Source organism: Cyclopterus lumpus, chromosome 3 (genome assembly GCF_009769545.1).
Source record: "Cyclopterus lumpus isolate fCycLum1 chromosome 3, fCycLum1.pri, whole genome shotgun sequence".
Lineage (NCBI taxonomy): Eukaryota > Metazoa > Chordata > Actinopteri > Perciformes > Cyclopteridae > Cyclopterus > Cyclopterus lumpus.
The window spans coordinates 15,809,448-15,824,253 of NC_046968.1; the positions used below are offsets into that span (position 1 = coordinate 15,809,448).

The following is a 14,806-nucleotide window of genomic DNA, read 5'->3' on the forward strand; positions in this document are numbered from 1 at the left end:
AAAAATGTCTCCTTGAGGTTTAAGGTCTCCTTGAGGAATTTTCTATACCGCAATGTCAAACAATTGCAGCCAAACTGGGTTACGGCAAAAAAATCAGTTTGAATTAGCTGTTTTTCTATCACAGAGACGGCACAACATGAGAAAACGTACCTCAAGACAAGAAGCACTTGTTAGGAAACTAAGACGCAGACCAAGAAACAAGAACAGCCTTTCATTTGTCAAGTATACAATTCACACAAAGGTGAACAAAAATAGTATTTTTCATAAAGAATATTCATTTAATTTATTGAATTTCCAGAAAACATGCTATATCATGATGTAGGGGATCTCTTTAGATGCAATTTAAAAGTTTTTAAATGCATTCTGTACAAGAAGTGCATTTTCATGTTGTACATACATGGTTGCAGGTAACACTTATCTAAATTTATAGTTTAATCTGCCACTTATTCTCTTCATAAAGTGATTTGTTTGGGCTTTAAATTGTCAGAATATGTATTGTCTTATCAGAACAACAGTCCAAGATCCAGAGATGCAGCTTGCTATCACAGGAAACCAGAAGGTATTCATATTTGAAAAGCTGCAACAAACTGCTTTTTGTTCTTGAATAAATAACTGAATTGATTATTAAAATAGTTTCAGATTACTGTTTATCTAAATGGATTTAGTGATTGTAATCATTGTTTCAGCTCCATACATACAGCACATGCTGCAGCTTTATTCTGAACCTCATCTTGACTTCATTCTGTTACATTTTCTTATCCATTCATTCAGTCTTGGACCATTACAATTATTATGAATTGTGAATTGCTGAAACTCACAAACAATTTGTTGCTGCATAAAATTCTTGTCACAAACACAAAATCACACACGCACAGTCTTTCTTTTTCGAGCACACAGTCTGGCAGCCAGGCCAACTGGACGTATGACATCTCCATGACATGTGGCTGGTCTCTTAATGCCTCAGTGCTGTACCCGATTAATTGTGCTGTCACTCACAAACCCGGGAATGAAGAGATGGAGTAGAAAAAAGAAAGTGGGACCTCTGGGGTTCTGCAAGAGCGAATATGTTAATGTCTGTTTAGGGTTTTTTCAGTTATATTATCCTTCTCTTTCAATTTAAAGAAAGGGAGATAAGGCGTGCTCTTGAATGCATAATTAGAGCATTAGAGTTAGTGCCGCCACTGCATTTATTAAAAGATCAGTTTCTGAAGGCTCTGCGTTGGCCAGCACAGGAAGCAGGTTTTTGACTCTAACTGCTTTTGTATCAGTTTTTTCCAGTGACATTGATTGGCCGGCCCTGAAGGATTTTACCGTGGGGGATTGAGGACTTTTTGCAAAGCAGTGTTCTGTAACCTTTATCCTTCCTGAGATCGTTTTTGCTGAGTACAAACATTCTGCAACGCCTTGCTTTGTATTCATGCAGCTGCAAAGGTTCACTCCTGGGAGATGCTCAATACAACCACAACCCTCTGCTGTTGGTCATTTAGGAGATTTCTACTGGAGCAGTTGATCTGAAAAGAGTCTTGCTCAAAGACATCTCACTGGTAGTTGTTGAGGGAGGGTGAGCATAAGTTATACGATTTCCCTGCTTTTGATTTTCCAGCTGATCCAGGAAGCCGTGCTGAGGATGTTTTGCTCTTAAGTTCCTGCTTCTTTACCTGATCGGCTATATCCACTGCCAGCAAATACGTATGAGATAGCAAGCCAGGAAGGCAAATTCACAGTTACTGTATGAGGTGACCAGGATGTAAATGTCTTGTGAAATGTATTTTTCAATATTCAGGTGCGAAAGTTTAGGATTTGTGATACTGTCTGAGGATGGACCGGAGTAAAAAAAAAAAAAAAAACTGAATTGGAAGAGTAACTTTGACCAAGAAAAAAAACTACATTTTTTTTTTCTTCACGTTTTTGGTCCGAGCTGTCCATTTCAGCTTTACCATGTTCATCTTCCATAGGTGACTACAGACCTCAAATCAAAATGCACAGACTCCCACACAGGCACATCTGCCTCTGCCCCGCTGGCTGCTGGGATCATCGCTCTTGCCCTGGAGGCCAAGTAAGTGCTTATCACCATTTTCCTGAGTCTCCTCAAGCCTTGCAATTCTCTTCAGCTTTGCAGTCTCTTTCTAACCTACTTTCTAACCATATATCCCTGACCTTTTAATGATTAAATATATTGTGATGCTATGAACAACAACTGTGTTAAAACTATAATTTGTACCGTGTGATTAAACTGTGCTGTGATTATTCTAGAACAAAGATTGGTAGATTTCAGAAACCGCATGGACACAAAAATGTTGTGAAAGCTTTGAATTAAAAACTAATTTGAATTCAAGGCCCACTCTTCAGTTTTTGGCGTCTAGTTAGATATTTTACAATTGCAAATTGGTCGTGTAGTGGCAACAGGTAAAATAATGTTCTCCCTCCTTTGGCACAGATTTTACACTCTTGTATTAAATCAGGTTTTAACTGCAGGTGCTGCCTCTTTATGCATCCATTCTGCTCAATTATCACTTTTTACAAATGACTTTTTAACCTCTGTCTGACAGACTTACAGTGCATTAACAACAACAGCACTAATCATTCTTGTCTAGTCAAGCAGTGCTGAAAATGAGTTGTTAGTCTTATGGCAAAAATAAAGTGAGACGATTGCAAGACATTATACCTTTTTTAAAGTTGAACCCAACTGTGACCCTTTTTTGTCCATTCAAACCTGCATGGCGTCAGTTAGGAAAATGAGTTAAAACACATGTTTACTCAAGATTTAGTCTCATTCAGAAAAGTATGTACTTCATTGTATTTATTCAGCTGTCCACCTGCAGGTTAAGACTGTAGGAGGTATTGTTGGAGGCTTCTGTTTGATCTGTTTGACCGTGTGTGTGTGTCTTTCTCTTTATGTGGCTGTGCTTGCACATACACACATTCCAGTAAAAATCTGACCTGGAGGGATATGCAACATCTGGTTGTACGAACCTCTCACCCTGCCCACCTGCTCACCAACGACTGGAGAACAAATGGGGTTGGGCGCAAAGGTACAGCAACTCCTTCTAAGTTTTTTTTTTTTCAACCATCTGCATGTTTTTTCAACCATCTGCATGTTATGATTCTCATTAACCAAATTGTCTCTAGAGATGCAAGTCCCTGGAATTGGTTGTGTGAAAGCTTGAAATGTAGTTGTAACTCGTTGAGCTCAGCAGGCCGACATTCATGTGTCTGTTCCCTCTTGTCTCTCTTGGTTTCTGCAGTGAGCCATTCGTATGGATACGGTCTACTTGATGCCAGTGCCATTGTAGAGCTGGCAGAAACATGGACCAGTGTGAGGCCACAGCGGAAATGTGTGATCACCATGGTCAGTGAGCCAAGGTCAGTACATTACACACGCACACAAAAACACACTTACCGCTATCACTTCAGTAACAAGTAATTTGTTTTGAATTAATTTGAACCCACACAGCTGAATCCTAAACTACATTTTAGAATAATGTTCTGTTGAGTGGAAGGTGCCTCCGCTGCCTCACTTGAGTGATGAGCTGAGATTATTGTAATGCAGTTGCATTTAACACTCACACTAACAACCTTACTAACCGTTACCTACAAACCAGTCTGTTTTACCCACAAACCAGTCTGTTTTTGTCAAAACCATAATCTTTACCCACTTTACTCCCATATGGTTTGTCATGGTTGTCTGCTCAGCATGGCTAACTGGTTTTCTCCATTTTGTGTGAGCAAAGAGAAGAGCAATAGGTTTACTGGTGGAGCAGCTGGTCTGTCACTGGATCAGATTGTATTTTAAGAAACGCTCTCCGCTGCATCAGCGCTGATTATTACAGGTTGAATATTAAAAATGTTTGCACATTCAAACAGAAGTTTCAAATAATAAGTGTGAGGCCTAACATACAGTATATGATTTATGTGTATCTCCAGGGGCACTGCAATGATCTTACATGCACAGCAATGTACTCGGCATGTCGAGCACTATTCAACACTTAAAATCAGCTTGTCATCTTTGGCGATGGAGGAAGCTTTCTAACCTTTGGAATAATAACCAGGTTATCTCCTGACTGTCTCAATCTGTCTCTTCTGAGTCCAACTTTTTGGAAGTGCAATACTAAATGACCGGAATACCCATTATGTACCATAAAAGATCCTGGCTGGCATACAGGAGTGTCCTGGCTATGATAGCAGCAGCATATAGACAACAGAGCTAAATAAATGTGATCAGAAAAAATATTTATTATTGATTTCAAATAATAGTAGTCTATATACGATTACAAGAAATGGCAGAACAGAATAAAAACATTATTTTGACGAAAACTAATAAAAGACTAAGTGGCATGATAGCGTCACCTGAGCGTCAGTGGGCGGGCGCTAAGCGACATTAAACTGGTCCATAACAGAAGAGAATGCTTTGCTGCAGTGACTTATGTCATGTCTTCATCTGCAGCTCGGCTCAGGGCACCAGTTAAAATGATCTGTCGGCTTGACAGGCAGCATTTAAAAGAGAAATATAAATTAAATAAATTCATGTGTTGCTTTCTCTGTTAAATATCTCCTTTGCCATTTCATTACTCATTTTCCTGGTGTCACAGTCTAAACACAGCCTGACTTCTCCTCTTCATTATGCACTCACTGTCACTTTACTCGCTGGGTTAGAGGTGTCTCTCTCTTTCACTGCAGCTATGAGATGCTCAGAGCAGATGGTTTGAGCGTCTGGGAGCAGCAGTCAAGGCATGTTATTCAATTTACATTTTAGGTGTTTAGCTGGCTCACTTATACAGAGTGACTTGAAATAAGTCTGCAGGTATGTGTTAAGTGTCTTTCTCAATTGGAAACAGGCATTAAATCTTACAGAAACATGGCTTTTTGATCAAAAAGGACCCATTTCCAGGGAAACTGGCAGTACTGCACAATTATGACCATAATCCCAATTCCTTTTGCCATTTAATTGTGTAACATTCAGATGATGAATGGATAACTTTTGAGTTAAGTGCTATTCTGTGTATATGAAGATGTCTTTATAGATTTCAGAGTGTCAGGGGTTTGCAGATCATTGATTTAATTTATATTGGTTAGCCTAACCGAGTTTACATTTGTAAAGATGGATTGGGCCTTAAAGCATGTAGTCTCTGCAGGAAAGCGTGTGCGTGTGTGGAAGCTCTGACAAATATGTTCAAAAAGTGATTTATGATCTAGAAACCACCAACTGGACGGCCTCAGGTTTGGCTGCCTCCCAGAGTATTTTGTGGGTGGTTCTGAAAAGCTTCATAATCATGTCTCCAGGATTATTGCTGTTAACAGATTTAATTTAAATATCAATTAAGAAAATGTTTCCAATATGTGATAAGTATGGATTTGGAAGAACATATATTGGACCAGATCTGCTGTGAGAACAAACTAATGTTGATATTTTGGCTTGTGTTTTATTTTGATGAGACTGAACAGAGAAAGCTTGTACTATTCCCCAGGCATTTTTTATTTTTCAACTATAATATTTACAATCATCACTGAGGTGATTTTCACCTGTATCTGACTGAAATGTTGACGACAAAAAGAGCTAAACTTGTCTCCTTTCTTTCTCGATCCGATGCTCTACAACAGCGCCACACATTTAGCGTCTCCCAGACCTTAAATCACAGTGTGCCACAGTGGTCAAATGATGATGATAAATTGACTACAGCAGCCATTTGTATACATTTCTATTTCCATCTTGTGTTTTTTGTTTTGTTTTGACTCGAAACGCCACAAAATACATGACCGAACAGGCAAATGTCGAAGTGCTGCATCGCTGCCAAATTTGCGTCACAATAATAATGTGGAAATTCACTGTATGTTGTTGTAGGCATCTACTGTAGAAAAGTGCTGTAAATTGACCTTTTGGACTTTTCCCATGTGAGGCTGCTGCAAAGGTCAAAGGCGTTTATGTAGTCCAAAAATGAATCTTGAAAAATGTATCAGACTGAACCTGGAGGGACCAGGACAGTTCAGTGATCACTTGAGTCGTTTTCCTCCACGCCAGAATTGTTCTGGATGCGTGTAATCTCCAAAGGGAATAAAAAGAGGTGGGCGCCTCACTTCCACAAAGGACACTGGTGCTACACGTTGTGAGATGCTAATCCTGTTCAAGGCCACTAACTCTTCACCCTTTGCATACTTTCACACTGGCCCTCAGCCACGCGTAACATTCGCAGTTATCTGGAGTGTAGATAATTCCTAGCTCAGAACCAGCAAGTAATGATTTTAGCAGCACAGAACCCACAACTCGTATATACCGCTGTGTTCATGTGTCTTTTCCATACGTCCTTTCTCATGTTTGACAGGAACATCGGCAGCCATCTGTCGATCAACATGAGCGTGGACGCCTGCATTGGGACAGAGAGTCACGTGACGGCATTAGAGCACGTTCAGGCCCGACTCTCTCTGTCCTACAACCGCAGGGGGAACCTGGCGATCCACCTCATTAGTCCTGCCGGCACACGCTCCACTCTGCTCCACCCCAGGTACAAACACACAAGTACACACGGACAAAACAGTGCAAGTTAGTAAACACAAACTGTTTACACTGCCTACTCTTGATTTTCCTGCAGGCCTCATGACTACTCATCAGAGGGTTTTAACGACTGGGCTTTCATGACCACCCATTCCTGGGATGAAAACCCCACCGGGGCGTGGACGCTGGAGATCGAGAACGTGGCTGGTGCCAGTGACTACGGTAAAGCATCTTCGTCGAGAGAGAAATTAACATTTTAGTGGATTTGCCTGCATGTTTGTGTGTTCATAACTAGAATTGAGTGCTCTTTTAGTTCATGTCTTTTGTCCGTATTTGAAATTAGGATAATAATGCAAAAATAATGTCAATATTATCATTATTGATTAAAGGTACTACCATTGCTGGACTCTGAGCGGAGAGAGCTTCTGGTGATTCTGCCATAATTAGTTTTGTCTGATTTCAAGGGGAATTGTATTTGGACCTGATGACGAGCAGCAAGAATAACTGTGGAGAAAAAACCCAATATTGTCATTGATGGTCTCTTTTGCTCATTTACATCATATAGATGCATCAGTATTACATTTCATAGCCAGTTAAAAGTTCCTTGTGGTGACCTTAACTTTGATGACTTCTTGATGGATTTACTTTTTTTTCTCAGTAAAATGTCATTAAAAGTCTCAAGACGATATCTTCATATGACTTTCTTTTGCGGTTTTGTCTGAAAGTAGTATAACAAAGTAAATCCTTACATTTAAGAAGCTGGAACCAGACAACAAAAATGTATTTGATTTTTAGTCAATTGACTTAAGATTAGAAGATTTTCATGTACATAAATATCTGTTAAGTCATTCTATCTGTCTGTCGCCGCATGAGGTAATAACACATTGGTGATTGAGCCCATGGCCCACTGATGAATTTGTATTACAGATTGGGCTGCGGTCGAATGACCAGTTAGGAAGGTTCCCAACTGAGGGAAATGACCTGGACATGTTTAAGGTCTGAGAGAGCTGGTCGAATTCTCTAAATGCTAAGGAATATGCTTCCTCTTGTATCTCCTTTAGCATAGGGAACACTGGACCATCCTTATTTGAAGCCAAGAAAGCCAAAGAAAAACAGATCTAGATGTTTCTTTTAAACTAAAAAAATATATATAAATGCCTCACACCTCCCTCCTCTGCAAGAAGAGATGTACTAAAGTGGAACCTCTCACAAGTCTCCACACTTGACTGATTCTTCAGGGATGTGCACTTTATAACACTCATATTAGGCACAGAGTGAAATCATGCTGTCTTTAAATGGTAGCTCATTTCAATGAGTCATTTTATGCAGAAAATCCAAGAGTCTACAATGAGAAGAGGATCCATTTACAAAATCCACCCTTGGGAATGCCAGAGCCTTTCTTTTTTTGACAGGCCTACTTTGTCTCTTGGTTAATTTAATTGTGTTTAATCTCCTCTATCTCTCCACTCAGGCACTTTGACCCAGTTCATCCTGGTGCTGTATGGCACCGGCTCAGCGTCTTCCAGCTCCTCTGACAAAGCTCAGCCTGAAAATGGCAACTGTAAGACCTTGGACCTGAGGCAGATATGCATCGGTAAGACGAGCGTCTCTTGTCCACAGTTTGTTCCTCACAGGAAGTTACTGTCACAACAGCTGACGGGAGGGGTAGTGTAATTTGAAGTATCATGTGAGGATGAAATCTGCTCCCATGTGTGCTATGTTTGCATTGCATGCCTCCTCATTCAAACTCTTCCTGTAAACAATCAAAGATCTAACTTCTGATTCATCTCTATAAACAGATTATGCATTCACAAAATCTGTGGGCATCGGGACAAGATTAGTTTTGACTGTTTTTTGTTTGTAATATGAAAAGTATTGACTAATCACGTTCAAGCAGGCTTTGGTTGAATGCAGGTAAACGATCCGTGGGGAGAGAAAAAGAGGCAGAACACATTGGCCAAAATGCAATCTGGTAACCCAGCTGCTATCGCCTGACCATGATTATTATTGGTTTAATATGAGCTTGTAAACTGGCTACATGTGACACAATCTGGTCGTACGCGTAGTATCTCAAATCAAACTCCAGTCTTGTTTGTTGCAACTCCAGAATTAAGCCCCTTGTCTCCAGAGGCTTATCCATCATCAGCCCGATGGCCCACGGGTTCAGAAATTGACTTCTGATGAGATGAAATTGTATTTTACTGCAGGTCCTTTTTTTAATAACCTCATTTAAATTAAATGGTGCCCATATGGGTGTCTCCTACCTAATCCAAATGCTGCTATAGGCAAGGTCTCATACTACTGTGTATGTCCACCTACATATTGTCTGAACAGTGACAGTCTGACCCCTACAGGCTGTCAGATGTACCTACATACCAACAGAACCGATTATATGCAGTCATTAGAGGGCGAACAGAGTATAATTACCATACATTTTTATTATTATTATTGTCATGTGACAATGCCCTCTGATTTTGGGATCATAACTACAGTTTTCATGTTATTTCTTCTGTTAGCTCTCACTACTGTTTTCAGTTCTCTTACCCCAGCAACCCATTCTGTTAATTGCCATTACAGGCAATGGTCTGCATCTGGCCCGCCTGCATATGGGAATGCCTCTGTTGACTTCTACATGCTGCTCTCAGCATATAAATTGCCAATCTTATTTCATCATCAGTTTCTTAGTAAGCAAAATAGCTCTGAGAAAAAGGAAAATGGCAACTTAAAAGCAAAATGACCCTGAAACTTTGTCTCACATTTCCAGAGACAACCCATGGATAGATGAATGAATGTAGAAATGTCAGACACGACATGTTCCACCATGTTAACTGTGCCCTCTGAGCCTCCACTGTCCTGCTTCTCTGTTTTGGGGTTGTCTGACTCAGGAGGTGTTTCTCTGTTACAGAGTGCGACTCCGGCTACTACCTCTTTCAGCAGGGCTGTGTGAAAGAATGTCCTGCAAGCTTCTCAGTGGGCTCCCAGCCCATCAACTACACAATAGGAAACTTTATACCACCAGCCTCCGTCCCAGCCTGCCTGCCCTGCCCACCGCCCTGCCTGACCTGCAGCAGCCTCAGCCCCCGGGCCTGCCTGTCCTGCCCCCCTCATAACTCCCTGGACCCCATCTCTGGCACCTGTCTGCACCTCAACCAGTACATGCGCGAGTCCCATGACAACTTTATGGTGGACAAGGGGAACACGGAGATGGAGCTCCAGCTCAGCTCCCGGCTGCCTATCACCATCGCTGTGCTCAGCTGCATGGCCATCATCGCCACCTTTGCTGGCACCTTCCTGCTGCTGCAGCTGCGCTCCGGCGCGCTCATCAAGCTGCCCTCTCTGGAGGCTGGCGGCGGCATCAGGGGGAGTTTCAGCCTCGGGGGAAATAGGGTGGTCTCGTACCGCGGCATCCCGACAATGTGGGGGGATGATGGGGTAAATACAGACTCTGATAATGAAGAGTTTGACGTCCACAATGAGAGGACTGCCTTTATCAAAACACAAAGTGCTCTTTAATGCCTCCCCGTCATCCTTCCCTCTCTTCTGCTTTTAAAGTCTTCTTACCTTCATTAGTCTGATGATTCAGAGCTGTGGTAACGACCTTCATGCAGTTTTTTTCTGGTGTTATCTGTCATCTCCTCTTTCCCGTCTCTTACTGGGTTCTCCTCTGAGGATCTGCTGTGGGAGACCTGAAGCCGCTGTCTCTCAGAGCTCGGGATGGTCTGAGCTTTGCTCTGTTGATACTTGGGTGCTTCTCTCTATTAAACCGTCTCTCTCCCTCCTCTTGCCCTCGGTAACTAACAGTGTGTCTGTGCTTAGTCCATTTTCCCCTCCAGTTCCTTTTTGTTCCAGTAAACAAATGATTATCATTTGTTTGTTTCTTTTGTTTCTCTCTTTCCATCATTCTCCGTGCAGTAGCCAGAAGAGATTGTTGAATGTGAGGAGTAGAGATGTGTGTATGCATCTGTGTGAATCTGATGAGCAGTGTACTGCCTTTTTTTTGTAGAGGAGCTAAAGCTGGTCCTGTCACATGTAGTACTTTAACGTAAAAGTGATAACAAAACATTGTATTACTCGGCTTGTGTTTAGTGACGTCATCATCCAAAGTCTGTTCATAAAAGCACCATTTAACTGTAGCAATGCACAGTGCACAAATCAAAAGTATAGTGGTAGTCAATGAAATGTCCAGACTTTAATGGTTTACGATCATGTGTCGCACATCAGATAAACAACACAGACTGTCTGAGAGCTGCTGTGCTTCTTCCTCTTTGATAAGACAATGTTTTGTATTTACTTTAAACAAAAATCGATCTTCCACAGTCTGTTTTTGTATCTGTATAGTTATTGCTCTAGGTGTGAGGGGGGCTTTAGTTTTCTTTTTGTACAGTCTGGAAACATCTTTTTTCCGCTCTGGCAGAACAAACTGAGTCACACAACTAACGAAGCTTCTTCCAGTCTTTTGGGATTCAAGATGGACTCAATTTATCCCGGTTCGGAAACTTTAAATTCTCCTGCGCTCGTCTCCTCCCCAACCGACACATGGAAGGGTATCAAAAAAGTACGATGAATGAAAAGAAGAAACAGAAACCACATATACACACGGGCTACTCGCTCAACCCCGAGGCACAATGCCTTCCAGGGGCATTTAATTTCCGTGTTTGATGTGCTCACATCCCAGCTGAGAAGTAGCCCGTGTGCTGATGGGACCCAGAACAATATGTGACTGTTGAGCACAAGAGCTTCTCAAAGGCTGCTGGCAGGTGTTGAGTTACCTGCGATTGATTCCTTGACAGAGCAGACGCAGTTAACAATACATCAAGGCTTTCCCTTTTGTCAGAGCACATTAGCACTACGAACATACATTAGACACCCCTCATATCATACACATCACTGAAACTTTGTTTGTGTGTGTGTGTGTGTGTGTGTGTGTGTGTGTGTGTGTGTGTGTGTGTGTGTGTGTGTGTGTGTGTGTGTGTGTGTGTGTGTGTGTGTGTGTGTGTGTGTGTGTGTGTGTGTGTGTGTGTGTGTGTGTGTGTGTGTGTGTGTGTGTGTGTGTGTGTGTGTGTGTGTGTGTGTGTGTGTGTGTGTGTGTGTGTTTCCTCCTCCGCTTCATTGTCTCTGCTCTCCTCTTCAATCTTGAACGCTGTTTAGAAATCCTACGTGGAAACTCCACTTCTCATCTGTGTCTCTGCTCTTACCCTCCAGTCCTCATCTAATCTGAATTTCAGATTATCGCTTCGTTCTTGCCAATTAATTATATTCTGAATGATACTGCAGCAATTATTTATTCTGAGAGGTTTTAATCATACCTTAAGGGAAGATTGTTTTAAAGTGATTCTTTTTCATCTAAAATTTGCATCTCAGAGTAGCCATTTTGAATTCATTGATCTCTTTTTCTATCGTGTGGAAATTGTGATTATTATTATTTTATTTTTTTTCATTTTCATTTCCAGTACAAAAACAGTGGGACTGGCTGAGAGAGGTTGTCATGGTAATGCCATGCAACATGCAGCTGCTCATCCTTTTTAATTGTTCTCATATCATTTGGCAAGGCTTCATACACCACTAGAAGAGCTGTTACATTTTTATAGAGGTCAAATTATAGATAAACATATGACGACGCTTGTCGGGAAAGGTTTAAGAGGATCGGCATGTTCGTCAAATTTATGTTGAAGAAGAGAGACGAGCAATTGTGATTCATAAACTGTAAACCTGCTGTGTAAATTGTAGTCCGCTGAAACTCCCATCTCTCTAAAATGTATTGTCTTTAGGAGCAACATTCACGGGCAGCCCCACCTGGGCTTCAAACCCCTGTTATTGAAAATAGAATGGGTAGAAGGATGTCCAAAGACCTTGTGGGCTAGCGGTTAAGTGCTAAATCGACAGGAAATTGTTACAGACATTTTTACTCCATCAGGGGTGAAGACCTTTTTGTTCATAAGTTTGTCACTGACAATCAAATAATGTCCTTGTTTTGAGGGCAAGAAGGTGCACAAGCACACAAAACTAATCAATTTTAATTTAACCACTTTAGTTGCAAAAGCTTTCTCTGAGGATACATATATATATTCAGAGCTGAATGTGATTTGAATTGCAAGAGCTTGTTCAGAGAGAGTGAGAAAGAAGAAGAAAAAACCATACGAGAATAAAGATGGTATTGGTTTCCAAACCAATACCATCCAACATCATGTTGAAAAAGATGGAGAAGATTGGTATGTATGCTCTCAAATAGCACTGAGCCAGCAAGCTTAATTCATCTCAGATGGCTGGTGCAGGTGTAGCACATTTGGCTTATCGCTGCAGTTTTAGCAAGGAAGCACTAAACGGGATTGGAAAGCAACCCGAGAACGTGGATTTAGAGAAAGTGCCCTAAAAAGGAACAACGGTAATGTGGCTGCAGAATAATAAGAGTGTGCTGCATAGCTTTGTGTCACGTACATTAGTGCCCACTGCCATTTAGGCTTCGATTTAAGTTTAAGGAGGATGCTAATTTAGAAATGTAATAACTACAGCCTCAGACTGGAGCCTCAAAATCGTATTGACTTCCCAGCCTAGTGTGGAGTGTGTAAACAATAGATAATGGGACAATGTGGCACTAAAATTGCTTCCATAAACTATTTTCTAAAACTCTGGATGCAAAGAGTTTGCTTTTTTAGAAGAACTGTAGTGTGGGACTTTGACCAATGCAATTAGTATTGATGTGCAGTCTTATCAATATTATCCACAGTGCATCTCCCCTAACACAATATTTATATTGCTTCCAGAAAGAATAAAGTTTCCCCTGAAGTGCAACATTTTGGGGGTGTTCAGACACGTTTCTGTGGCTCCTTGAGTTCACACTCAAAATGATAAATTCATCTTGGCTTGATCTTGTATTTGCTACAGCTTGAGAATTGAGAAAACTTTAAACCCGGAGCTTTGAGCATTAAAGTGTTCAACTTTTAACAAAATCCTGAATGCGGGCAGCATTAAGTAGCTCGTGCTTCCAAAGCACGGGGATCTGCTGAACACCTTTAGCAGCCTGCTCACTCCTTTCACTGCAAGAATGTGAAGGAAATTACACACTAACTAAAGTAAAGGGCCTCTAATTGTGCTAGCAAGCAGCTCATTGTCATAAGGCTGTCACTGAAGCCTTTTAATGTAGAAAGTAACATAAATGTTACAGAAAATATCTTCTCTTCGCAGACTGTCTCCTCTGGCTGTAAAGAAAAGACTCGATCATGGAAGTGATCGAGTCTTTTTTCTTTGTACAGCTGATTTATTTCATGTGGAGCTCGATGGTGCTTCAGTCCTGCCTTTAGGATGTAGTCGAAAGTGATCAATATGAAGTTGGATAGATTTAATAGGAGCAATATCTTTGGCATAACCAAAGACAATCATTTTAATGCTGTCTGTTTAGTGTTACGACATGTTGCTTTCAGGTTGTCACAGTCCATTGACCCCTTTCACCCGCGTTCAAAGTGCTTTGTTGACATCATTCTGTCATCTCAGCTTTTTCTTTTTAAAAAAAAATCTGCTGTGACACCCTGTATATTTAATAGCTGTGAAGAGAGGAGGTAGAATGTATCCCATCTCCATTAACTTAAGGGCTGAATCAGATCTGCGTGCGTCCGTGTGTGCACATGCTTGTTTAGGAATATATGAAACACTTTGGGGGGGTGGGGGTGATTGTTTAGTGGAGCAGCCTCAGATGACCTCCTCCTGCCTCTTCGTGAGGTTCCTGGCTGCACACAGTACCTTACAGATTTGTGACCTATGAATTATGTACAAGAATGACTATCTTACATGGGACATAACTCTAAAATAAGGCCTATTTTTGTACTATATGAATGGTGCAGTGTAATTTTCTTGTAATTTAAAGATGCTCTTGTTTTTCCTTTTATTTAATTGATGTCAATTATTATAGATTCTACTAAAAAAATAAAGATCTATGCAAATTTGAATGTGTTTTTATTCATTTAAATGCTCTAATAGGACACATGACGTGTGTATGAACTGCACAGTGGTACTTGGATTACTTACGATAACAACGATGTAAAATAAAATGACTGTTACAAAAGTCGTAAAAGTGTCTATTTTGCACATAATTGGCCCCTGCGACTGATTTATTACTAAATTTGACATTAATAGACTGTTATACTGATGCATCACTGTGTAAACAGTAATAAGTTGACTTAATAGCTTTTTCTAAGCTAACAAAAACACAACAATTCTTAGTTTCAGGTGATTATACACCGATTAAGACAGAATCATGAATATGATATTGCATTGCTGCCAATTAATCTCCCTAAATGTTACACACTGTTCCTTTTTAAACATTTC

General features: G+C 40.8%; 1 protein-coding gene across 2 annotated transcripts in view; it reads left to right on the top strand.

Moving 5' to 3' along the window:
* furina (furin (paired basic amino acid cleaving enzyme) a) overlaps positions 1–14,427 on the top strand; it is a 74,003-nt gene extending 59,576 nt beyond the window's left edge. For both annotated transcript variants that reach the window (XM_034557317.1, XM_034557324.1), the window contains exons 10-16: positions 1,956–2,056; positions 2,929–3,032; positions 3,246–3,363; positions 6,318–6,497; positions 6,585–6,709; positions 7,959–8,081; positions 9,393–14,427. In XM_034557317.1, the coding sequence (XP_034413208.1) occupies positions 1,956–2,056; positions 2,929–3,032; positions 3,246–3,363; positions 6,318–6,497; positions 6,585–6,709; positions 7,959–8,081; positions 9,393–10,000 (1,359 nt within the window). In that variant the 3' untranslated portion in view covers positions 10,001–14,427. The remainder of the gene's footprint in view (positions 1–1,955; positions 2,057–2,928; positions 3,033–3,245; positions 3,364–6,317; positions 6,498–6,584; positions 6,710–7,958; positions 8,082–9,392) is intronic.
* Positions 14,428–14,806: the final 379 nt, after the last annotated feature.